Source organism: Styela clava, chromosome 12, assembly GCF_964204865.1.
Source record: "Styela clava chromosome 12, kaStyClav1.hap1.2, whole genome shotgun sequence".
Classification (NCBI taxonomy): domain Eukaryota; kingdom Metazoa; phylum Chordata; class Ascidiacea; order Stolidobranchia; family Styelidae; genus Styela; species Styela clava.
This window is the reverse complement of record NC_135261.1, coordinates 3,841,754-3,867,112: the sequence shown is the minus strand read 5'-3', so window position 1 is coordinate 3,867,112 and position 25,359 is coordinate 3,841,754. Positions and strand designations below refer to the sequence as shown.

The 25,359-nt window shown below is 33.1% G+C and overlaps 2 protein-coding genes across 3 annotated transcripts; both read right to left on the bottom strand.

Annotated features, from left to right (window-relative positions):
* Positions 1–1,146: 1,146 nt before the first annotated feature.
* On the bottom strand, positions 1,147–15,186 carry LOC120329833 (uncharacterized). 2 transcript variants are annotated; one of them, XM_039396619.2, is made up of 12 exons: positions 15,017–15,186; positions 13,671–13,850; positions 12,771–12,905; positions 11,917–12,027; positions 11,124–11,294; positions 10,403–10,533; positions 9,747–9,855; positions 7,143–7,244; positions 5,838–5,946; positions 4,900–4,970; positions 3,326–3,662; positions 1,147–2,822 (listed from the first exon to the last, which is right to left on the bottom strand). In XM_039396619.2, the coding sequence occupies exons 1-12, from the start codon at positions 15,087–15,089 to the stop codon at positions 2,702–2,704; spliced, it is 1,650 nt and encodes a 549-aa protein (XP_039252553.2). In that variant the 5' UTR covers positions 15,090–15,186; the 3' UTR covers positions 1,147–2,701. The 2 variants fall into 2 exon arrangements, with proteins under 2 accessions (XP_039252553.2, XP_039252554.2); XM_039396620.2 differs by having other exon boundaries at positions 3,326–3,659.
* A 5,262-nt stretch (positions 15,187–20,448) lies between these two features.
* Positions 20,449–21,454, bottom strand: LOC120329811 (uncharacterized). The gene is made up of 3 exons (XM_078118365.1): positions 21,391–21,454; positions 20,971–21,177; positions 20,449–20,758 (listed from the first exon to the last, which is right to left on the bottom strand). Exons 1-3 carry the CDS (start codon positions 21,402–21,404, stop codon positions 20,449–20,451), a joined length of 531 nt encoding a protein of 176 aa, XP_077974491.1. The 5' UTR covers positions 21,405–21,454.
* Between the last annotated feature and the right edge of the window lie 3,905 nt (positions 21,455–25,359).

Below are 25,359 nucleotides of genomic sequence, written 5' to 3'. Positions count from 1 at the left end.
GAAGTTATATGTTGCCTAAATTATATAAACTCGTCTCACAAGTGTATATTATAAACTTTGCAGTTCAACTTGTACGACAAATTTGTCTTATTACAAAATACTTGCTAACTCGGGTGCTTGATACCTTTCTGAAATTAACGTAATGAATGAAGTATAATTTCCTGAATGTGAAACCGATTTGAAAAAAATAGTATTCATTCGCCGAACAATATAGGAAATAGGATTTTAATTGATGGTTGTATGGTTTTTGCTTCAGTTTTCTGACAATAATATTGGGTTCACTTCTTCAAGATTTGGAGAGCAATTAAAAGCTCTTTTAGGTTGGCATTTTATTAAATATATATCAAGTATCAACTCTTGCAATTATCGAACTTTTACATAACACTTAATCGATATATTAGTTACATTGGGACTGAACGAGATCTGAGTGGAAACATGCAGGGTGCCAATGGAGTCCCTTTACAATAAAAATTTTATGAATCAGTTCTCAATATATCTTGACCAGATTTATCGTTTATTAAGTTAGTAATTGTTTATGTATTTTTACTTCAATTACTACGTATGTGAGGGCCAATACAATATATGGTGCCGATAAATTCCCTTTGCAATTTAAAAACAATTTAAGACGTTATGAACACCCTCTTTTTTGGACATTTTGTTGAAATTTTGTTGAAGCCATAAACCTTGAAAAGTAAATTATGCCACTGAATCATGAAACTTTGAGCCACATCATTGTAGCCACATTATAATACTACGTTTCAAAGAAATGCGTGTAGTGTATACATTTGGCGACAAACAGACTATGCAATTTGCTTGGGAATCATTTCATAGTTAGGTTAAACTAGGTCGTGAAAATGAGAGTTGTGTTATTCTATTGTTAGCGAGGGCATGACGGAGTCAAATGAAAATTCATCTTGTATTTTGTATGAAACTGAATCACTGAATCATGAAACTTTAAGCCACATTATCAACAGAAAGCATATTGAAGGCCATTGGGAGCCATATTATTTGAAGAAACCTTTTATGCGCAAATTGTCTTATCATATATCTTTTGAAAGTAGTGACTTTAATCAATTACTTAGGTCAGGTGACAAAGGGTCTGCACTGACAGCCCAGTCGCAAGGATAGGAATCAAAGAGGCAAAAAAACGTCATTTGTATTATATTTTCAAAACTTAATATGTGAAAAAAGCTTATCCTTGCTTGTAAGCATCAAGAATTAGGACAAATTGAACAAGGGTATACAAGGTATAGATATACAAGGGTATACAAAGCATAAAGATATACATAGGGAAACACAATAAAATACGTGAAAAATACAACTGTGGAACTTTAGGTCAGTTATCTGAAGCTAAAATGCTAATCATTATTGAGTAAATTAAGCTCTTTGCAATAATTCCATTAGTTTGAATCTAAATGTTAAAATTTCAGCAAACTATAAAAATTATTTCCCCTTATACGCCCTAAAAACCTCAACCATGATTTATTTACTTTGAATCTATTGAGATTTACATATTTACTACCACTATAAGTACATTTATAAGTACAGGTTCTCCTTAGTATCGAACTCATAAACAATATTTTCGGTCAAAAAACATAAAAAAAAAACATGGCAAACTTATAACCTTCAGATAGAGGATCGGGTTTGCTATTTATCACAAAATTCCAACAACCTGTTCGTGTGGACCTATACGAGCTCAGCCCACCACTGGCTATTACTGACAAGCAACTGTGAATAAATCATGAAAAGCGAGCCAGATCCGGCCCGTGGCGTCTTTTCATCCGACCCGCAATAAAACGAAATATTGACAAAATTTTCTTTCAAAAGAATTTTTCCCGAGAATCGACTTTTTTGTTTATTTCTTAACATTAGTCAATCAGCAAGATGCGGAAAATTGACGTAACAGTATTCCTTTTCGAATCCGCTTAGCCAAATTTTTAGTCGTGGTTGTAAACAATATTTCGTTCTTGCAATTTCGAATGCTATTCGTTAGTTTTTTGTTGTGTTTCAAAAATGTAGGTATGAATCAATATATCAATCAGCATTTTGCCTTCTCATGAGTTGTAGTTTAATAGAAATAATCAAATGTTAGTCTGAAAATAGCTGTGATAAAATAGGCCAAAATTCTCCGGTAAAATACCGGTATGCAACGTTTTCTGCGCAAGATGCACTCATACACTCATTGCGGGTGCTTTCGGTGAAACTGTTGCTGCGTACGTTTCTTGTGCTAAATTGAACGTGGATTTTGCGCGAATAGTACTGTAATCTCTTGCGTACTGCTCCAATTTCACCTGTCATATCAACTTTTGTGCTGTTTTAAATGCGAATATTCTCGACAGCAATGTTTTGCTGACAGCTAACCTCAAGATCGTTGTATAGATCTAGAAATCTTGTATATATATTTGTTTTGCTATGATGTTCTCGGTCTATATTCTGCGACAGATAGAATTCAATATTCAAGTCTTCAGAAATGTAGATCTTATATTGTTGAATAAATTGAATGGATTCCCACTTTTTGGTAGTTTGTTGTATTGAATTGACAACAATATTTGTCCGACCCGTTTCAACACAAATTAAGTCATAACTGGCCCGCGGTCAAAAAAGTTTGGTGACCCCTGCATTAGATCAATTGGATCTTAGCATTTCTGTCAGTAAAGTAAAAAAGTTTTAAAATCAAGTTCTGGGTAATTTATACAAAGTGCTACATTGTTTCCGCGTACAGTCCATCATCGGCTTCTGGAGCAGTATCATCATAAATATGTTCCGCGCTATCGCCATGGTGCATTGAAGAACGAGTTTGGCTTGGTTGGTCATAATTCAAACTGCAAAAACAAGGTATTTAGTTAGCTTGAATACAGACTGTATGGAAGATTTAAAGAATCCGATCTATCCGATGCATTTCTGACACAATACCCAGCCGTCACAATGATTGTGATAGTTTTTCAGTGAGATTTAGAACCTTCAGCCCACGATTTCCCTTTAACATGCATGTTTAGGTGTGAATGAGGGCGCTCAAGAAGTATGTTCACCAATATGGAGGTAACCAATTTTGCTAGCCTGCATCACATCAAGTTGTGTGAAGGGACGAAAGCCTATGAGCAGGGGGATACTCACTTGACAAACAGAGAAAATCACGAACTTGTAATTGAACTAAATTAAGGAAAATTGAAATCCTTCTGGAGTAACAATTTGTTACAAAAAAGCATGGCTGAATTTTTGTATCGCATCAAATAAATAATGTTATATATATAATGATAGTGATATCTATATATAATAGATAACATGTATTAAATAATCTCTGTGATAACAATTGTTAGTTGCCCACCCTGCACCTCCATATGGAGCATCATAGTCGTTTTCCGGTGGCTGAAAGGCTGGATTGACGTGTTCCCCATTATTTCGACCACGAGATGACGCTGGAGGATTATAACTTGTGTCTGGTCTGTATGTTCTATTTCCTGGAAGATTTGGAATTTCCGTTTTCCGTGTAGGTTGTTCATACCGAGTTCTACGTTGATTTCCGTGATTTGCGTTCGACAATGGTTCTTGAGGACGTGTCGGCATGTAGGGTGGATCGGCTTCATTGTTATGCTGTCGACTTGGAGGTGCGTTGTCTAAGTTATCAAAACTGTCGCTGCGCTGTCCTCCGGGACGATGTTCTGCTGAAAAACAAAATAGGTTCCGATTCTTTCTATTGTTTTCTGCTTCAGAAATTCTTCTGTTGGTATATACATATAAAATGTACATATTATGATTTGTGCTTCATTTTAACCAAGAATAATATAAAAAATTTTGCACATGTGATTTTACTGGGCGCAGTGAATTCAAACCAAAATAAAGTCACTTAGATATGGTTTTTAAACCAATTACATGGGTAATATTTACTTATGGTATGTTTACGTATAATCCACTCACATTGTGATTGTTGGTCCATTAATTGACAGGTTCTTGTTATTGTTAACTGTCTAGTACTCTAGTCTGTGTTTACTGTTCAGATCTGTTCACTAAAACTTGGTGCTATATTCATTGAGTTTGAATCATCATCTTTTCCAAAGGTTATAAAACTCGAAATATATGTTCTGGGACAATCTCATTTAAATGTAAGGAAACTGGTATAAACATGGTTTGTATTGTGCTTGTTTTACTGTACTTCTTTTATGAGTTATCTTTTTCATTGTTTGCCAGATAACTATGTTTGGCTGTGTCCAGCCTCTTGCTGGATTAAATGAATTTTGCAGAAATCTATTTGTTTCATTTTGGATGATAGTAAATAGACAAGGGTAATTTGGCAAGAAAATTGATTTACATTTAAAAATACAACCCACATTTTCTAACTGAAGTCTGAATCTAGCAGTTCATATCCAACTTTTCGGAGATTTAGAAATACATGAATACAAGAATTCCAACTAACAATGGCAGGATACTTAAGAATTTTAAACAACTCAAAAATAAGTAATATTTAACGTATATTGCTTCCCACCTGGCGCCAGCACTGCTTAGAAAATGCTTTTTGATTAACGTTTTTGATTTATCCGAATTCCCAATTAAAATCATATCATTTCGAACATAGAATTTAACTAGAATTCCCTATTTTTTTTCAAATGTTTGATAAATTTTTCAGATGGATCCGAATAGCTAATTATAATCATATCATTTCTGACTTTCTGACTTGACTTCTGAATTTTTCTAGAATTCTGAAATTTCCCTCGAATAAACAAAATTTTGCCTAAAATCAGGCTTTACTATACTTAGAACATTGAGCGGGTCACGAATAATTTTACACAATGCTTTTGATGTAATTATTGTAATATTATATAGAATGACGGTAATGGCTCAAATTATATAGGGACAACATCATATCAGGTTAATATTCTGTGCTGAAAACAAAGTGAAACTCACGGGTGTAGTTATTCGGCGGAGCTCTGTAATCGGCTTCTTTTGGGGATGTTTTCAATTTTTTGTTGATTTTTCTGTTAAAGTAGAAATTTAATAAATTTGTCTCACTCGACTTATTGGTGGTTACAGAACGCAACTATTGATTTCCGTATTGCTTACTATGTCATCGCTAATAAAATCGACACTGAAAGTTGAGTGTCTTTTTAAATCGGCGATTCACACTTCGTTATTTTATGAAAAATGTAATAGTAAAATTGCCGAAATGTAGCAATGCAAATTTGTTTCTTTTTTAGAAAATTCATAACCACAACGACCAAGCTATTTATTGACAAAATAATACTATTACTAGCAAAACCAAGAAGATAGGTGGTTGCGATCCGGATGGTTGTTGGCGTGTTGAGAACGAAAGAGTCCAATAAAATTGCATTTTAACTATGTTAAATTTAAAGTACAAATACTCAATACCAAACCTAAATTGTACAGAATTATTTTAAAAATGATATAAAAAACATTGTGTGAAACATTCTCTTGTTACGGTGTCGCCAAAAAGGTTTCGTGTGCATAGATAGATCAGTATCCACGTAGATATATGAGACATCTTATCTCATCTTCGACACTATGTTTACACAAGGATTGTCTTGCAAAATTGTTGCTGATATTGGAATAAATTATTAGTTGAGCAATCTATTTAAAATTTTTAGAAACGAAAAAAATTCGAAGCAGTTAGAAATTATCTTTATTGTCGAAATTCTCAAGTCCTACGAAACCAGTTATTTCAACAAAAATTTTATGGTAAATAACAATGCATGGTAACACTTTTATATGCTTATATAAACAATTTATATATTCCTAATTCAATATTTTTTAGTATTGTTTTGATGTTTTAGAAAATAGACAAATAGAGACAAAAATCCATGAGTGGGCGATACCATTAAACTTACACGATAAAAAATATAAACACGCCGATTAAGACGATCAACGTAATCCCGATGATACAGACTGCTATCAAGAATTCCTGTCTGGTTGCGAAAGTTTCTTCAGGCGGTGATTCTAAAGTTGAAAAATTAAATATTGTTGCATTTTAGGCCAGTTCAACTTATATTTAAATGTATATTCAAAATTTAAAACGACTCTAATGAGGCAGAAACAAACTTCTTCAGACAAAACAATATATAGCTGCAAATTTGGAAGGTTAATTCAATGTTATTATAGAAAAAGTTAACAATTTTGCAGATAGGTGGGTTAGTTTAGAGTTATATTTTGATTTGTCTAAAGAAGTCGGACAATGATCTAGCAAAATCTAACAAATATTCTCGCTATTTCTTGGAAAGACATACATTATGTTATTCTTTTTTTCTTAATAATACTATCTCGTTCAAGCAACCTTTTAGCAACCGACGCATACAGATCCGAAGTAGAAAGTAAACAAGGAGAAAGGACTTGCAGTTCCTTGCACGATACCCTAGGCTGCAGAAACATTAGGCGGTGGTTTACCTATTATATGTAGATATCATGAAATTTATTATATAGCTGTAAGAAATTTTGTAGAATTTTGTAGACGATGCCCAATTGAACTCCCCGTTTCCAAACCTTGGATAGCATCTCTATTTTAATAACATCAAAGCTCCAGTATTGTTTCAAGCAAAGATTAATTAATAGAATAGAACATGGCTACTAAAATAGTTGACCGCGGTCCGAATCCGTATTTGATTTGGACCACATCTGATTTTTTTAATTTTGGATCGTTGTCCCAACCCTGAATATGTTAAAATTTCTTTCCATTAAATGCAAGTTTAGACAATACCAATATTGCTATCTGGATTAGCGAATTATCACTAGTCTGCCGAGGAAGTTAGCATTAATGGATGTCAAAATATAATATCTGCAAAGAACGGAACACAGAATTGAAAGTTTGAATACAATCTTTGATTAAAATATTTGATTAATTATGGAATAGAACATACAAAATGTATCAATCTTTTGTACAATTAGATGACACTGTTCCAAACAAACAAAAACAGATTCTTATCCTAAATTTTCGCGGATTTTTTAGAATTTATAGCTTATTTGCGTAAACTGCATAGACAGAGCAATGAGTAGCATCACTTGGACGTGTTATCGACGCCCAATGTAAGTAGCTAAATTGACTCGAGTACGCTGACAAATTATCCACAAATTAACACATGTTTAGCGTAGTTTAGTTTGGATAAAATGTGAAATTGAACATTTCATTAACTAGTGTATACCTTTTACTACCAAGCCTATTGATCGCATGTCTTGATATGTGTCATATTCATCTCTGTTGCTTGCTGAGCACGAGTAAATACCGCTATCTTCAGGTTGCACTCCTAAAACAAAACAAATTCTTTACATCAAATATTTGTTCAAAGATGAAAAATAGAGGTAAAGTGCGCTGTGACGCATTGTAAATGTATTTTGAAAAAGGTCGGTTTAACTTTTTACCTTCTTGCGATATTCTTTATTGCATTGTATTGCAATAGTCTAATTCGTAAAACTAATTTTGTGATAAAAAATCAGATAGTTATAAAATTTCACTGTTTCTAATTTGGGGTGTTGGATTTGCTGGTGAGTATTGACGTGATAAATTGAGTCATCTTTTATCAAGGACTCGGACTGATTTGGGTCATGTAGATAGAATAAAAAAGACTCATCGCCAGCTACACGCCAGTAACCCGAAAATGTCTCATCTTTCTGAATACCCTAGCATCTTACATTCAAATGATTTCAACTCATGATGATTTCGAATTGGACGTTTTAAGAGCTAAATTATTATTCACCCTAAGAAAAAAATTTAAAACATTCTATTATTGAAAAATATTATTCAATGGCTTTGTTGACTCAGGTATAAAACCCGAAATGAAACTGATATGTTTATATTGTGACGTCTGAATACCAAGTGGGAAATTTCAGCGGGATGAGCGATCGATATTCTTATCAGGTTTCTATTATATTTTTAAAATAAATCATATTTATATGTGAACGAGATTTTAACAGGGTGGAAATTTTAAAATTGTAAAGTTAAAATGAAAAACACTAGCTGTTTCACGATTTATCCTATTTTTCTTTGGATGATGCTATGTAATCGCCAGTTTCAGTACTCCCGAAGTTTGTGAACCAAGATGGCGGACACCGGAACGTAGTATGTGTACCAGGTTAGGGTTAGGTCATAATATTTTCCCTATTTTCCTTATTTTAGTTCTATTACGGATTCCGGGAATACCCAAGTGATTCCGTACTCCGTAGTATTTGTACCTGAAATTATGGTCTAACCCTAACCTGGTACACATACTACGTTCCGTTGTCCGCCATCTTGGTTCACATACTTTGGGAGTACCCTAGTTTCTCGGCAGAAAGGGTACAACTTTGATCTTTTCAACATTATGTGCAAAAAGTAGTATTTTTTTAAACCCCACTACATATGTATCAGTTTTCAAAGCCTGTTTGGATCAAAAGTATGTGTCACCTGTATAAATTGTCAATGTTTAGTTGAGCATAATACGATATGTTGAAGTGGAAATCTAGTCGAAAGTTAAGAATTGTGTTTTATTATAGGTTGTGCTTTGTAAAGACCGTTGCGTTAATGTAACGTAATGGGACTGAATAATTCAGACAATACAGTGATACTCAGTAATAGTTGTGAATGGCATTGGTAAATATTGACCGTGGGTACATTTGAACCAGTAATTACTTTCTCTTTGTTACAGCAATGCACGCACAAGGATCATTGAACTGACCCTAATGTGTGTTGAACAGCGGTCAAATATTAAAAATGCCAATGCGGAATGAATTTAGACAAATATTTATCACAGTACTTTCTGTTTGGCCACTCACTTAACAAAATATATATATGGCATGAAAAAAAAAAATTTTAGGCAAAATCTTGAATATTGAATAATTTTGCTTAAACGAACGCTTATATCGATACTCGAAGCTTCTAAAAATCTCCCACTTTGAATTCTTAGAAGACAAAAAAGTTTCACAGGAAGACAGTGAATACCCTCATTTTAACGCTCACCATATAACTCATAGTGTAATAAATTGGGCAAATAATGACAAACTGGAAAGATTCAGGCCTTCCAATTGATAGTATCTTTCAAACTAACAGTTCAGCTGTTAAAAAACCTTGTTCAAAGTGAAAATCATATGAAATTTCCATCTTCTGTAGTAAGTTATAATTTTTTTTAATCGTATTCAGTAACAGTTTACAATCTACATAAGTATACACGTTACTTACCTTATACTTTCACCAATGAAAAGGAAACTCAGATTATGTAGTTACTAAAGTTGTTTTACACTCTTACACAAGGCTTACTCACGTGTGCCGAGATATATGGTGTCTATAAAGTCTTAACATTTCTAAAAATTGGATATGGAATTTATCGATACCATATATTGTTTTGGTTCTCACCGATGTGTTAAATACAGTGAAAATACTTAAACAATTACTGATTAGAAAACAACAAATCTGGGTAAGATATATTGAGGACTGACTTCATAACACAATTGAAATTGTAAATGAGCTTTAGGGACACCCTGTGTAACGCTGTGTGAGAAAATACAAATTTTTGAAGAACGGGAATCTTTCTGGTTCGGCATTGCCTACACTATTTATAGCACTTTGAGTTAGGTGGTAACCTGCGATGCCAACACAATCAAGCCGAACGCTTTAGCCGCCGGGTTTTTGTATCCAAGACAATTATTCTTATTTTTAAAGACAAAGTGGCACGGTAATTTTCAATGAAATTCAAGTACAAAGACTTGCATTCATTAGACTTGCATAAGAATTAGTGGTTGTTTTTTGTTCTGTATAACTTAGTATAGTAACCAACCTGTTTCAGGGCGAAAGTGTAGGGTACTGCTTGATTCATTTTGAATTTGATATATTCGATCTCCTATATTTAGAGTCGAAACTTCGACGCCCGAGAGCAGCCACGTAACCTGGAGAATATAAAATTAAAACAAGTTTGAAAACCAATTATTTTTCCATTAAAGGGAGCCATAATTTTTACTCGTGGATAGCAAAGCAAGTAAATTTTGTAGAGCAGATAAAAAAAGCTGATATATTTAACTGAGCGTTCGATAAAAAATCATTTAACACTGTGAAATCAATAAAGTGTGGTATAGCATACTGTAGGGAAAAAAATTCAATAAATTAGCTTATTTAATCAAATTTAATTTATTTGGTCACTATGATAGAAACAAAACACCGAACAACAACAACCGGCCAAACAAAATACAGAGGACCTGGAGGACGGGCATAACATAATTGAAAAGTTGAAAACGCACAAGTACGTGTCCGTCCACCAAAAACAGTCAAAACACAATATAATAAAAACACGATATATTACATTTTTAATACTCTGAATTATTGATTTGAACAATATGAACATTATAGAATTATACCCTCGAATTTGTGCCCTCCGCCGTATGATGTGTAGCTAGTATTCGATGCTCAATAACACTAAAAGACGAAATAATATCTTACGTTTGGGGTGGGCAATCCACTTGCTTCACAAATCCATGAAAAATTCTGCTGTCCTGGTTCAATTTCATTTAGTGTGTTTTCGTTCAACTGAACATTTAACGAGTTGTATACTCTGGTAATTTTCACTGGGTCTGGGAGAAATATAAGAATATTCATCGTTTTCTGGCAATGTACCATTTCATTTATCATAATAATTAACAAGAATATCAAAATTGCAGGATAAAAATTTTGAGTTAAGATCCTGCAAATTTTAATTAGAATATCATTAGTAATTGGTTCGATAGTAGTTATTCAATAGATTAAAGTCATAATAAACTACTTTTCCAGATATCATTCAAGCTATTAATCCTATCTCGAAGCCCTCTTACATACTTTGTAACAATGTCTGATGAGCTTGTAACGAAGATAAACTCATTAATATTTATATTTACATTTTGTTCTCAAAGAAATTGCATTTGATCAGATTTTGTTATTAATGCGTGAGTAAACCAATCAAAGTGTTTTAACTAGCATTTGAAAAATATACAAATCCTAATATAGTTCTATGTAACCATTTGATTTGTGCATGATGATTTGTATCAAAATGATTTTACAAAATGATTTTTATAATAACATGATACTTTCAAGTCTCCCAATTAGGAGCACCAGTATTTGAAATTTGCACTGATGAATCGATATAACATTTTTCACTAAATGTCTTGTATAAGACACAAAAAAGTACCATAAATCTTTAAAACAACCGTTTCTTCGCTTTCCGAATAAAGTGACACAGCCCTGAATGTGTATTTTCCAGCTGATTGCAGGTTAACCGGGACTGAGTGAATATACTTTGGACCATAATCTGAATCTACGCCAGATGCGTTCAGGTTGTATGTTGTTTCATTGAATGTGACTAAAATAATGAAAATAGGAAAGTTGATAATATAAAAATCTGCGGACGCTTAAGGATACTTATTCACCAATATATTTATGTTTCATATAGCACACTATGACTAAATTCGACTTATAAAGGTTTTGTATTTTTTTGAATTTGCGTAATGACAATTGGACTTCTGATGGAACATTGAAGTCACCATTGACGTGCAAAAAATTCTGCAAATCCAAGAAGTTCTCAGAAATAAAAAGTATTTGTTAATAGGCAACCGCTACACTGTTTCTCTGTTAATATAAATGTCAATAAAACACAAATTAGGCTGAAGTACGAATATATTAAAAATCATAAAATTTAAACATTTAGTACGATAATGTGGAACTGAAAGTACTAATTTCATAAAAAGTAGGTAATAAACTTTTATCAGATCGCAGCCTTACGTCCAAATAAGGAAAAGTAAATATTTGGTATTTGGTTTATATATTTTACTATTGCGGTTTGAATCACATATACTGTCTCGTTCAAGTATCCTTGCATTAGCTGCTCAACACGGAAGCAATGCAGAACACAAACAGAGAAAGATTCGATGTTCATGACACAATTGCAAGCTTAATACACGTTCAAACTAATAGCCAAATCTTACCCGTTACATTGACATCAACCTGATCAACATTGATATAAGATATCAGAGTAACAGAGTCAGCTCTTCTTATGGTTTCATGAACAACAGGAGGAACGCTGATGGCTAAGTTCCCTTTCAAGTAAAGTTTGCAGTGATTAACGTATGTCTAAAATGTTCATTGAAAAGACTTTTTAACCATTTACATTTTTCACGGCTTATACGTACATTTCGTGCCGATAAATGTGGTAAGAACTCGCAGAATGTATATATATAAACAACTTTTTGTAGATTATAAATCATACCATTAAAACCTCAATAAGCATGGTGACATGTTTTAAGCCATTTTATGAATGACCCGAACATTACAACTTATACTGAAAATTAACAGTTTAAAAGACGTTTTCGAGAGATTGCACAGCTTTTTTAAATAGAGAATTGCCCAATTATGCACAAAAGCCAAAATGAGGTAATATAAAATCCCTTACAGTACCGGCAGACTAACCACAATATCACTGAGACGCGATCGAGGAACCGCCACACGGTACACAATTCTTAATTTTGATGACGTCATCACACAAAACTTGTGAAAGTGTAAAACAAATTATGCAATATTTTTGAAAATAAATAGAATGAGCTTCTAGCGACAATAACAACCTTTTACTACTGAAAATTTCAAAGAAGTTGGTCCAGTAGTTAAAGTGTGAACTGTTTTCCACAGCAACAACAACACCAACAAGCAAAAGAAAAATGGCGAGAAGAATTATAACAACAATATAATAAAAAAACGATCTATTATAAGTCCAATTTGCGTCCAATAATAGTTCAGCGAAACTATCTATAGACAGAACCATTTATGTTAAATAGCAGAATTTTACCAAGATCGCACTCAGCCCAGGAGTTACTTCCAGATGTTTTAACACATCCATCCACCTTGCTAAATGTACAGTAAATTACAGTGGAGCAACGGCCGATCATAGAACAGTTTTTGCCATAGTTGGGTTCTGAACATTCTGAAAGAATTTTGAGATAGATAAATTTACACTAGGAAAGTAGTACGGCATGCATCTGATATCTATGGATTGACATTATTCGCAACGAAATATGTAAGTGTATAAAAAACAGACTATCATAAAATAAACAAATTTACTTGGCCGTGTCGATTAGAAATATTTCCTGACAACCTTTGTAATGACATCTGTCATAGGTATAAATTAATATACCACCAGCGAATCGGCTATTGTTGGCAACTCGTCTACTAATATATATATGTATATATTCATTTAGTTCAGGCCTTATGTCACACTTTAGAATTATGAGAAAATTTACTTTATCAATATTGACCGTCATCGACAAATTTTGACAAAGCATTGGTTGTGAAGCAGAATAGGATGGAACATTTCTAAAAATTGGCCCGCAGCCCACATGGGGGCCACAGAGCGGTTATCTAAGACTACGAGCAAACGCTTTTAATGGGTGCCAGCTGACCCTCAATAATATGAAGTAAATTGATTGATTTTTTAAATAATCTTTTCACTATTGCATCTGTTTTTTGTTCATTATCAAATACTGCGTATAAAATAATTGAGGAAAGCGCTTTGAAAGATAAAACAAGTATTTCCATATGTGAGCAAGTGTTGACTGTATTTGAAAGGCGTCATGAAAGTTTGGTAACTACTAATATATGAGTACATCACTATTGACATAGGATGTGTGCACGATTGATGTGCACTAGGGACAAAAGTGTCGAAATAGTATGCAAATGCTCTATTTATTACCTGTACAAAGCTCGGCTTCCTCTTCCCATATATGGGTACTGTTGCATGTAACATTTTCATTTGAACCTTGGTAGCCAACACGGCATGTTTTATTGTAAACACAATCTGCGGTCACATTGGGGAAGCAAGAACTTTCAGGTGGAGTGTAAGTTGCATTTCCATCAAACAAACAGTTCTGTCCTAAAATACAGTGAATATTTTGGATTAGCAATTGCCAGAATGCTGTAATTTACATTACAATGAAACTACTATTATATGTTTGACTCAGACTATCAGACTATCCTCAATGTCACAGCGAAAATCTTCATTTTAAAGTTATAAGTTGGTGACCAGATTGGCTTACATGACAATATCCCGAAAGGCGGAAATTACACCATTCTTATAGGCCCATAAATGTATGTTTTTGTCCAGGGTATTGTTTGAATCAGACATTTGAATTTTTTTGAGGACAATGGAGCAATACTTAAATATATAAAGGGAAGCTGATACTAAGTAGTGTCAAATCTTTTAGAGCACCGATAGTCGCCCAGACGTCGAATGACAACCAGGTCGCCACGCAATATTTAATTTATGAAATAATTTTGATGACGTCATCACACAACACTTTAAAAGAAAACACGAATCCTGTGAAGCCCACAGTTAGTTATGAAATAAATAAATGTAATAGTTTTCTAACGACAACATTTTACCCACTCAAAATTCCAAAGCAATAGTAAAAGAGAATGGGATTTTATTTCAAAAAAAAAAATAACAACAACAAGAATACAAAGGCGATTACTAAAACAACAACAGCATTCTGAAAAACGATCCATAGGCCTACTTTGTGTTCAAAAACAATGTTACAAGCATCCGAGATACACAAGATACGTTATAGAACTAGCGGATTTTTCATTCAATTCAATTTTCTTTTCATGACATGTAAAAGCAGCCATGGTTCTCTTCATTCAAAGTTAATGAACCAGGTTATTTTTATCGTCCCATTGGATGTGAAATTTTCAAGTTATTGTGATAAAAGCAATTAATTAAACATTGGTAATTGGTAATATTCACCAGAGTTTTCCCACGACAAATATATTTCACCTGTCATATATCTCTTTAAGCATATGTTTTCATACGCCTTTCGCTTCGAATAAGACTTATACAAGCAGCGACCAATCTAATGATATATAAGGAGCTACCATTATTTACAGATACTGAAAAAGTCGCATTATGTTTATTTCAATTTATAATTTTCCGTTTCTCTACAACATAATATTTTGTTTGAAATAGGGTTGTTACCTTATTTAAACGATTGTAAGTTAACGTGAAAAATTATATTTCTTGGAAATAATGCGATAAATCCTTACCGTTTACTCCATTTCTTAGAAGAATAATTGAAAACATAGAAAGAACACATATCATATAAAATGAAGTTCCCATAACGATGATATTGCAATGTACTTGAATGTTTGTTAGACGTTGTATGAATCGATTATTGTATGCTACATAACTATATTAATTAATTTTGTATCTAAATGAAAACATGAAAACAGTCATCTAATTTAAAGCCACGTGTGACTGCTTTAAATTTTCACGTCTGACCATCATTAATAGATGCTATTTCGAAGTATTATTCGAGTCAGGCTATAGATTTCAGTATTCAATCTATTTGTTGAATATACGATTTTTTCAGAAAGTCCCCGAACTCATAATAGAACAATAATCTGATAATGTAAAACTCTGAACAAAATTTTGTCCTAACCCTAAGCTGGTACACATACTACATTAGTATCCTTTTCTGTAGCTTGGTATTTTGCTTTATTTTTTATATAAATTGTAAAAATATAAAATTTTGCTAAGATAATTGAATTTTTCCTGATGGGGCTGCGGCCAATAGCTTGATGGGCCATGGCCCATGTGGCCCGATTAAATGGGTCGTGGCCCCGGCCCATTGGCCGTAGAGGAGTCACCACCCTTGTAGATTTTTTTACACGAGAGATAATCAGACAAATAATCTCGGTTGATGGCGTCTTTATTGTTTCATTCTAAATTGCTCTTTGCCTTTCTATATTTAGGTGCTACGTACTAACTAAGCTATGTTTTCTGAGTTCTATCTTTGACACGTAATAATTTTCTCAATTTATTTCCGAAAAACCCTGAGACATCACCATATGGATATAAATAAGGTCTGGGTAAATATTTTTCTGGTTCAAGTTTGCACTTGCTTTCAAATCTGCTGGGTATGATGTTAAATGTACCAAGTTAAATTTTATATAGTGTGATTAATTTTTGTACAGAACGAAATGCATTCAATGCGGACTGACATTTAAAATAATAATATACTTCGTTTTCCAATTGTTTTACGACTGAATTTGTATCTAGGAATTTAATTGTAAGTATTGTTTTATTGGATTGGGGTAAATTCCATAAAACAAGTTGTTTTCTTGATAAAATGGCAAATGGCCTTCCCCACAAAAGGTATAACGACAAGATATGAGGGGCTCAGGAAATCGCTGTTACACACATAAAGATAAATGAGTGCCACTAAATTTTGAGGTCTACCGCCATATATGTGGTCTACCAAGGTGTAGTCTGAGGACCTACGTTTCTCTTGGGACCTGCCCTATATGAGGGAAACAGGTCAAGACACAAATAGGTAATGTCCATTGAGAATGAAAGCTAAGCAGTAGTGCTCATGCTGTAGTACTCGCTTGAGATAGCTTTCAAGCTATTGTATGTGGTATACCTCAAACTATACTAACTAATACCTTTAGATAGACCTCACTTCATAGCGTGGCTGACCTCATTCCACAGTAGCACTGTTAAATAAATAGTTTTCGGCTTTCCATAAAAGCTACGTTTCGGGCCTGGAAGCCAATGCTTGTAACGTCTCATTTTCTATTTTTATTTCAATACGCAACGTTCAATGGAACCACATATTCTCCATCTAGACCAAAACAGTTGCCAATTGAAATTGATTCCGTCGCAGATATAACTAACCGGGTTATGATCAAGTTTAAGACACCAAATTATTGAATAAGAAGAAATTCTAATTAATCAACTAAAATACATCTCCAGATAGCAAAATACTATTTTATCAGCCAGTAATATCTAACACGTCTGACTGTCTTCCAAAACAATACACAATTCTCCGTCTAGTTTAATAACCGTTCGTACTGAATGACGCATCGCTCAATAAAACTGCTTTCACTATTTTGTTTATTTTTCGTTGTATCCTTCGTAATCGATAATAAAAAAAATAGGAAGTTAACTGGCATTTCATCCAACAATCAATCAACTCCCTATATCCATTATTGCTAGTATGACTTCCAAGAAGATTGGTATAAAGCTAATCCGCGGTAATTGAATACATTTTTTGTTGCGCATATTTATTTCAAGGCAACAAATGCCACACTCGCTTATAAATGGTCAACTAGTTGTCTAGTAGTCTGAAGCCATATATGGTAAATATTGCCAACACATCAAAATTCTCCCACGTTAGGCCTTAGCGTAAAATTGAATTTGATTCCTGAACTAAAAAGCCATTCCAATATACCACGAAAGGTTTTAGCTTTTTGGTATGTTTGCTAAAATCACGCTATATCGAATTCGTCAGACACAAGTTGTTTGTATTTTGGACTTTATCACCGATGCTGAGCTAGTCAGCAAATATTTGAGTTTTGGTATTCAGGATATAACCAGCCATGGCCCATCATGCTATTTTCAAATAATGACACGATTATATATAATTATGGGTAACAAAATAATTTTGGTCAGGGATCAATCCAATCATATCGTAAGTATTTGGAGTATTTATATTTAGTTCGTAATAATTATATCCGTTGTGTGTTATATCTTTCCGGAAATTTTGCAATAATAGTAAGGTAACTAAATACTTTTTGTTTAGAATGATATTTTATTGTCTCTTTAGTAGGTAAACCGTACTAGAGTTTTCTTTTTTCATTAACGCGTGGTTTAATGATTGAAATACCCCTTCGTTGAGGTTGGAAATAGCGAGCTTTCAGACTATTTACAACACTTCAATAGAGGCATTGATCATAATGGTCAGTTACGGCCTCTGGTTTCTACAAATCCGTCTGATAAACGGCTGAACTTTGTCAGTCAGTCAGTAGCCTAGTTTGTTTTTTCGCATGCCGAAAGTACACATTGTACAAATACAAATATGAAAGATAAAAAAATGCATTTCATTGTGGAAGGAAACGATAAATCAGTGATGGTTATCGAACAGCGTCGTCTATGAAGGAGTCTAACATTAAATCGTACTGAGAAAAAAAGTTGAACATAGCATTTGTATGAATAACACAATCTCTTTCCACGAAATAGTAAGTTTATTTTGAGAACTCTAATACTTGAGTATTTTTGATCTGTTATTATTTTTTCAACTGACAATTGATCTTTACTATTTGCAGCCATATTTTGTTTTATTTGAAGAAGTTAGACTATGATCTAATGAAAGCTCATAAATATACTTACTATTTCATGGAAAGAGTTTATGTTATTCCCTGTTTATCTTTATAATACTATTTCGTTCAGGCATCCTTGTGGCAACGAACGGACAAATATGGATCCGAGGTAAAAAAGAAAACAAGTAGAAAGCACTTGCAGTTCAGTACACAATACCCTAGTACACCCCATAACATTTGTGTTGGCTGTTTTTGAGACTCATATATGAAGGAAACAAGAAACTATTTTTCAATTTTGGGTTTCAACTTGAATATTTTATCTATTTCACAAAACAATAAACGGGGTGGGTGAGTTACAATAAATTCTATCCGCATTATTCACTGTTTTAGACATAACAGCTGGTTTTCTTTTATTTGGTAGATGGTGCGTAGGATAATTAATTAGCTAGCACTAGCACTCGCTCGTGAAACTTCAAAAAACTAACATTAGTGTTTTAAAATGTAAAAATACCTAAATCTTTCGGTACAAAACTTCTTATCACTAATCATAGATTATGATCAAAATTGTAAAATACTATTCAGTGGATTTCAAAAATCGTTCAATATTCAAAATTCAAAAATCAATTCAATAGTTTATTGAATATTCGAGTATATTTGTTTAGCGTAATTTCAATAAGAAGAAACGAAACTTCTCCATGGCTCTATTGCTGTGGGTTATCAAGCGGTGGAACGCGCCCCACAAGGGGAGTAGACAATTTATTGAGGGGGCATGAAGCTAATTTAAAATAAAAATATTTGTTTATTAGATTTGATCTTGCCCGCTTTATTTTAAATATTTACATTTCCTTATTGTTTAAGTTTTTTATTATGTACACGTAATCTCAACGTTTTTTGTAACAAAACAGACTTTCGCATTACTATATGTTTGTTATTTGTAGCTTATTGTAAGCTATTGTAAATTTTGAGAACCACTTCTAGTGTAATTATAGCCAACAAAACAGGATTTACAATTAGGCATAAGACTGTTTGTCCGACTATAACCAATCCAATTGTCTTCCCACACTACCCTAACTTTTAAGAGCATTACCGGAGCAAACAAGCATGATCATGTGAGCATCACGCTAAACAGAGTATGATTTCATTGTAACATTTCAGAGTAATTCGTAAACTGACACTAGTACGTGATACGTTTCAAATCCACTTTTATAGCGTAAAGAATGTGTCTAAAATCTGACGCAGGCAAACTACGGCCCGCGGGCCAAATACGGATCGTTGGGTGATTCAATCTGGCCCGACTGGTGATGCCTTAAATTTCTGCATTTACCCAATTCTAAATGTAGTACATAGATGTTGTTATTCAGATATTTATGGTGCAATAGGCTTGTTAGATTATGATCGTAGTCTGTGTAAGTTGTATTTTAGGTTTACACAGACTTTCATGTTATAAGGGCGTTACAAAACTTTACGTTTTCTTACTCACTCTATTCGACGGCGTGCTTCTTACACCCCTTTTGTTCGCGCGGGCAGCTTCGAGTTTCAATTTAGTGCTGACAAAGTTTTGTTAACGTCCCGATATTGCTCACTTAATATTCTTTTTTTGTTTTCTGGTCCAAATAGTAAACATTGCACATATTGGCGCAATTTATAGGAAAGTCAACAATATAAATGAAAACGATTATTTATTGTAGATTTGCTTAATGGGACACATTCTTCTCCAGAATGACGTTTTGGTATATTTTATGTTATATTAATATTAATACGTTATATGTTTTTCTTTATACGTTTGCACGCGATCTTGCATATATCAATACATTATACACTTTGGGTGTTTTCATTAAAATGAGTTGTTGACAAGTTAACCAGCTTGTTTGATTTGATTACATTTGTCTTCCTAAATGACATTTTCGACAACAACAATGAATTCCAACTTAAAAATATTGTTCAAGTGTGTATGTTTTTTACACGAAGAACAATGTACATACAGCCTTGAAGAAAGATTAAACTTTTAAATTTCCAGATAATAAACCTTACAGCACTGTCCCGCGACATATACATTATGATGAACCGCCATTCTATTCTGCCTCCCGTTAAATAATAATTTACACTCTTCATGCTAATGTTATATGAGATATCAACTTGTAAGCAACTATAATAGAAAAACAATAATCAGACATACGGACATGACGATTGTATGATCATCTTGAATATGTTTTTATCAATTGAGTATAGAGATTGTGAATATTTATATTAATTATAATAAAGTAAGATAGATGTAAAACTAGTTTTGTGGGAAAACAATCATTAATTTGGTGATAGGCTATTTCAGTGAAACTACGAGAAATAAATGTACTTGATGGCAATGGAACAGGTGTTTTCTAGAAAACCACTGCGCCAATGTTAGATCGAACAATCACAGCAGCGCAACCTTGCGCACCTTGATTCACTTTTCCTGGTCCCGGTAGGAAGGAGAACGTGTTTGTCATGCTTGAATGAACTTCGTCTTGACCTGTTTTCATCATGTCGATTTTGTAGGTTATTTCTTTCCCCGCAAGTAAATTGCCAATGGTGAATCTAGCCTTAACCACCGAGTCGGAAAACCATAGCTCGTTGACTGGAATTAACTTGAATTGAGGTTGAACTGGTGAGTCAGGAATTTTCAATGAGACTCTGATACCGTCATCGCTCCTGATAAAACATGTTTTAGTCAGACTTTTTTTAAATATCGTCATAGTATTGGCGTGTGATTATTGTCTCACTTCATCAGTCAGTTAATCATTCGCAAATTCGTGTCGCTCTATAGTTTTTGTTTATAAAACTCAGTATCGTGAGACTTCAATGAAATAATTTGCCCCGTAATAAAGCAGTGCAAGGTAAAAATTTATGGTATGGATTCTTACCTCATGATAAAAGTCTCGGTTGACTTTGTCAGGTTGAAATACTGTAATGCCATTTCCTTCTGAACTTCCAACTTAGCTTCTCTGAGATTGTCGCAGAAGCCCCAAATCATTTCATATTCATTCTCATCACTGATTTGTCGAGTAAAACTCATGTGAGCAATGCTCTTCTGAACGCCCAAGCCAAGCAAATAAAGCAGAAAACGAAATCTAAAACGAAAAGCAATGTCATAATAAAAATAAGAAAACAGTTTAAAAATATAGAATAAAAAGAACAATTCAAATTGAAAATATATATTTATAGATTTATGAATGATGGAACTAATGCTTCTACGCTGATATTTAATAACCAAAAATGACAAATACTAATTGTGAAGTGAAAAGGGATTCATTAATGATTAGAGATAAACGTTGCTAACTTACGGTGAAAAATGCATCACGGAAAATGAAAACTCCCCCCTTTGTCCAAGTGTAGTTTCTTCATGTAAATCCCAAGAATGTCCAGTTTCTGCCTGCGAGACAATCAAAATTTGAATTGATAAGTGATATAACGTGATGTATCATGTAATTTTTCAATCGTATTTTCAAAGTAGATTTAAGCCCTGTTTTTAACAATTGCTCAGGCCTACAACTCATTTTTCAATTATCACGTGAAGGAATACAGGGTGGCCCAAAAGTAGGTACACAGTTATTTTATTTATTTTTTATTACCTTCCAAGCAGCTAGAAAACTAATGTAAAATTCACACTAGATTTATTATCTAAAAAAATAGGCAATTTTTGTGGTACCTAACAAGTAACATAAAGTGAACTGCAAGTAGCTTCAAAGCATATAAAATAGTTTAATAACTGTATACCTCCTTTTTGGGCCACCCTGTGTATTTATTGGAGTTGTTTCTTATTATATCGTTCAATTGAACATGATATTTTTAATATACTTACTCTTACTTGAGGTGGATCACATCCTTGAATCTTGTGATAGCATGAAGTTACAGTAATTACAACCGGTTTGAGAAAAGTTATTCCAGAAGGACTGAGAACGATTTCTGTTCCAAACAACAGCCATTCGTTCTTTTATTCTTTCGGTAGGTAATGAAAGATATATATATTTAAACAAGTGTCTGGAGATCACAAATTTGTTATTAATTCAAATATTATGTTAAATCTTGCTGTTACAGAATATGAAATCTCTAGACAGTTTTTATCCCAATTCTCTAATTTCACCCAAGGTGTATTATATATGCTATTTTATGTGAAAGTGGTGAATCTTCCAGGGCCTTGACAAACTAACGGCTATATTGTATTTCATTAAAATACTAGTCGAATCCAAATTTAAACCCTAAATAGAATATCTTAAATTGAAGTCAAGGTTATTCATCTCGGCTCCACGATTCTAAAGCTAAATCAAAAGAATTTGTTGATTTGTTTATGGATAGACTCAATTTATTGGGGCACATTTTTTTTCAATTTTTGTGGCTCTAGATTCACTACATTCGGATATATGCCACTCGGAGTAATCAACTACCAGCCTCCTGTATTTCTATAAAATAATCCCTCCCATTTATTTATTGCAATTTTTATATCTTATGCAAATTACCTAATTTTTCTTTTATAAACTCATTGGGCATAGTTTGAAGAATAAAACTTATCTATATAATCTGGAAAAATCTCACAAATTGTATTGCTTAAAACTCGCAATCCACAAAACCGACAATTCATTCAGTTGTTGTTCCTGAATGTGGCATAAACATAATATATATAATTGTATTTAGGTTATTTCAACTCTCTAATTTAGTGTGCAATCTGAAACTTATAAAAAATTCCACACAACATAGTGAAAACTTCACTCAATGTTCTTCTTTGGACGTTAAACCTGAAATTAGAGGTTTTAAAAGACTTATCAAGAAATACTGAAATGACCAAGACTTCAACAATAAAAACAACCAACCTGTTCCCATTTTACGAACTTCACTTCTAATTTTATTTCCACTTCTCGCGTCAATGCATCTTCTGGTATTACGACTTCACAGACGCATAGTTCAAGTCTCCCACCGCGAGAATCTATTTTGCTCTCGAAAGAATATCTTCGCTTCACTAGGGGCGGGCTTGTTTTACAAAAATAAATTTTACCCTAACTATCGTTGAATTTAATATTTTGTTTGCTTGGGCTGCTTGCCAAAATCTTCGTTTAGAGCGAAAGTATGGTTCACCTACTATTATTAAATTTGAATTTTATACTGTTTGAATTCCACACTTTAACGGCATTCCTTCTATCACTACATATTCGTGCCATAAAATATTATACGACTTATGTGGTGTTATCTGACTGTTAAATTGAAATGTGCGAATCTTACAAGTAATAATACATACTTTCTAGAACTTTTTTCAATGCGACAAAGCGATTGGATTAATGTTATTACTGATTTGTACAACTACATTTTAAATGTAAGTTATCAAAAATACTCACGACATTGGTGTTGATATGCTGACATTCTCTGATTGATTTTTAAATGTTGATAATTCTAAAAACAAAATAAAAAATTGAACCTATATGTGCATTAATTTTCAGTTTTTATTGTGCAATCGATATTTATTGAAATCACAATTTAAATTTCCAATTTTGCAATATTTAACATGCACTGGCACTGTGAATCAAAAATATTTCATCGAGAAACTTTTTCAGAGACTAAATTTGCCTTCCACTATAACTGTACTCAGTATCATTAGATTAACTTTTGTTTGAATTAATATGTGTGGGGAAAAGTTGATTTTGACAAAATAATAAAAATGAACTCACTTTGAGGGATTGAAATTTTGTGTTGGTCTATTGGATAGATAATCCAACTCTCGTTATAAGCGACTGATTTGTCACTTGGCGACTCACAGACAGGACTTGATTTGCCTGAATCGATCATCTTATCTCGTGTTTTATTGAATCCAAACTCTTCATATTTAGCACCATCATATTCAACTGCTCCTTTCACGGGTTTTCCAGAAAACCATTTCTATAAATATAAGTTACAATCATGAAATGCGAAACACGATTATCCAGTGTTATTTTTTTCTGCCCCACTGTGCCCACATTGTAGAATGAAACTTTTATTCAATTTTCGTCGTCAGTAACTCATGAAGCGTATAACATTTATAATGTTACATCGGCCTAGAAATATTTCTATTGTCCCAATAATACAGCGTTTTTTTTTATAACGATTGATGTTTGTTTAATGTCTTTAATAACGAGTGCCTTAATGACATTCCAATGAAAAGCGATTGAAATTAAAGAAAAACGATTTACTTGAGTCATCATTAGTTCTTTATCTTCTTGTTCATCCATATCTATCATTCGATTAAAATATATTCAAATCGTTAACTCAATAACCAAGTAAATGTTGGTATTTCTGGACAAGATAAGATGAAGTATATTGTCTCTTTTTTTAACATTGACTCATATTCACCATTATGCAAAACTATTTTGGCACGTATGAAGCAAATATATAAATCATCATATAGTTCTTGGCATATCGAAATTTACAACTATGAACTCTCTGTTATTGATTTACTCCATATAGCCCCGAAATACGTTAAACTTTAATATGCGTAGTTCTGGTAATTCTCCATTGACTTGACAAATATTTGTTGCTATATCCATAGAGAAAAATTTTTGTACATTATATATGTATTGTTGTTATTGCGCACCGATTATGATACGAATATGTTCTGCCAAGTTTGATCCATGCGTAAAATAAAACTAACTACAGAAATTAAATTTCCTCCTATTAGAAAAAATTGTTCGACTTACGATATTTGCTGTTCGCGAAGACGTTTTATCGTAACACCCATATTGTTTTCAACTCGGACTTTACTATCAAAACCTTTTCAGGGGATATTACATATAGTTTTATTTTATCTGTTGTTTCTGTTCAATTCGCGTTGATGTGACGCGACAATGTTCCGGCCGATGCGGGATACTAAATGCGGGATATATAACTGTAACAGAAAATCAAAGAAGTCAAAGCACGACTACGGATTGATATTGGTAATTCATCTTAAAATATATCAATTGGATTCGTAAATTATTTGAGGAAAAGTGATCTAAATTACTCACGCAACTTCATATCACTATTGGACTGATACCCTCCCTGCCTCATATTTATAACGCATATTTTCTCAAAACTGAATAATATTCTTCTGGACCTGTTACCTATACATTCTAGTAATAAACATTCACAGCTTCTTTCATTGAAACTGCTTTTAACGTGATAGGAATAAATATACGTATTGTAGCTATCTTGCCCACCTAATACGATATTGGTACAGTTCTTCCAAGTTTTATTCAGGGGGGTAAAAAATTTGCTACCGAAATTACTTAAATTAACTTTTACGATATTTGCTG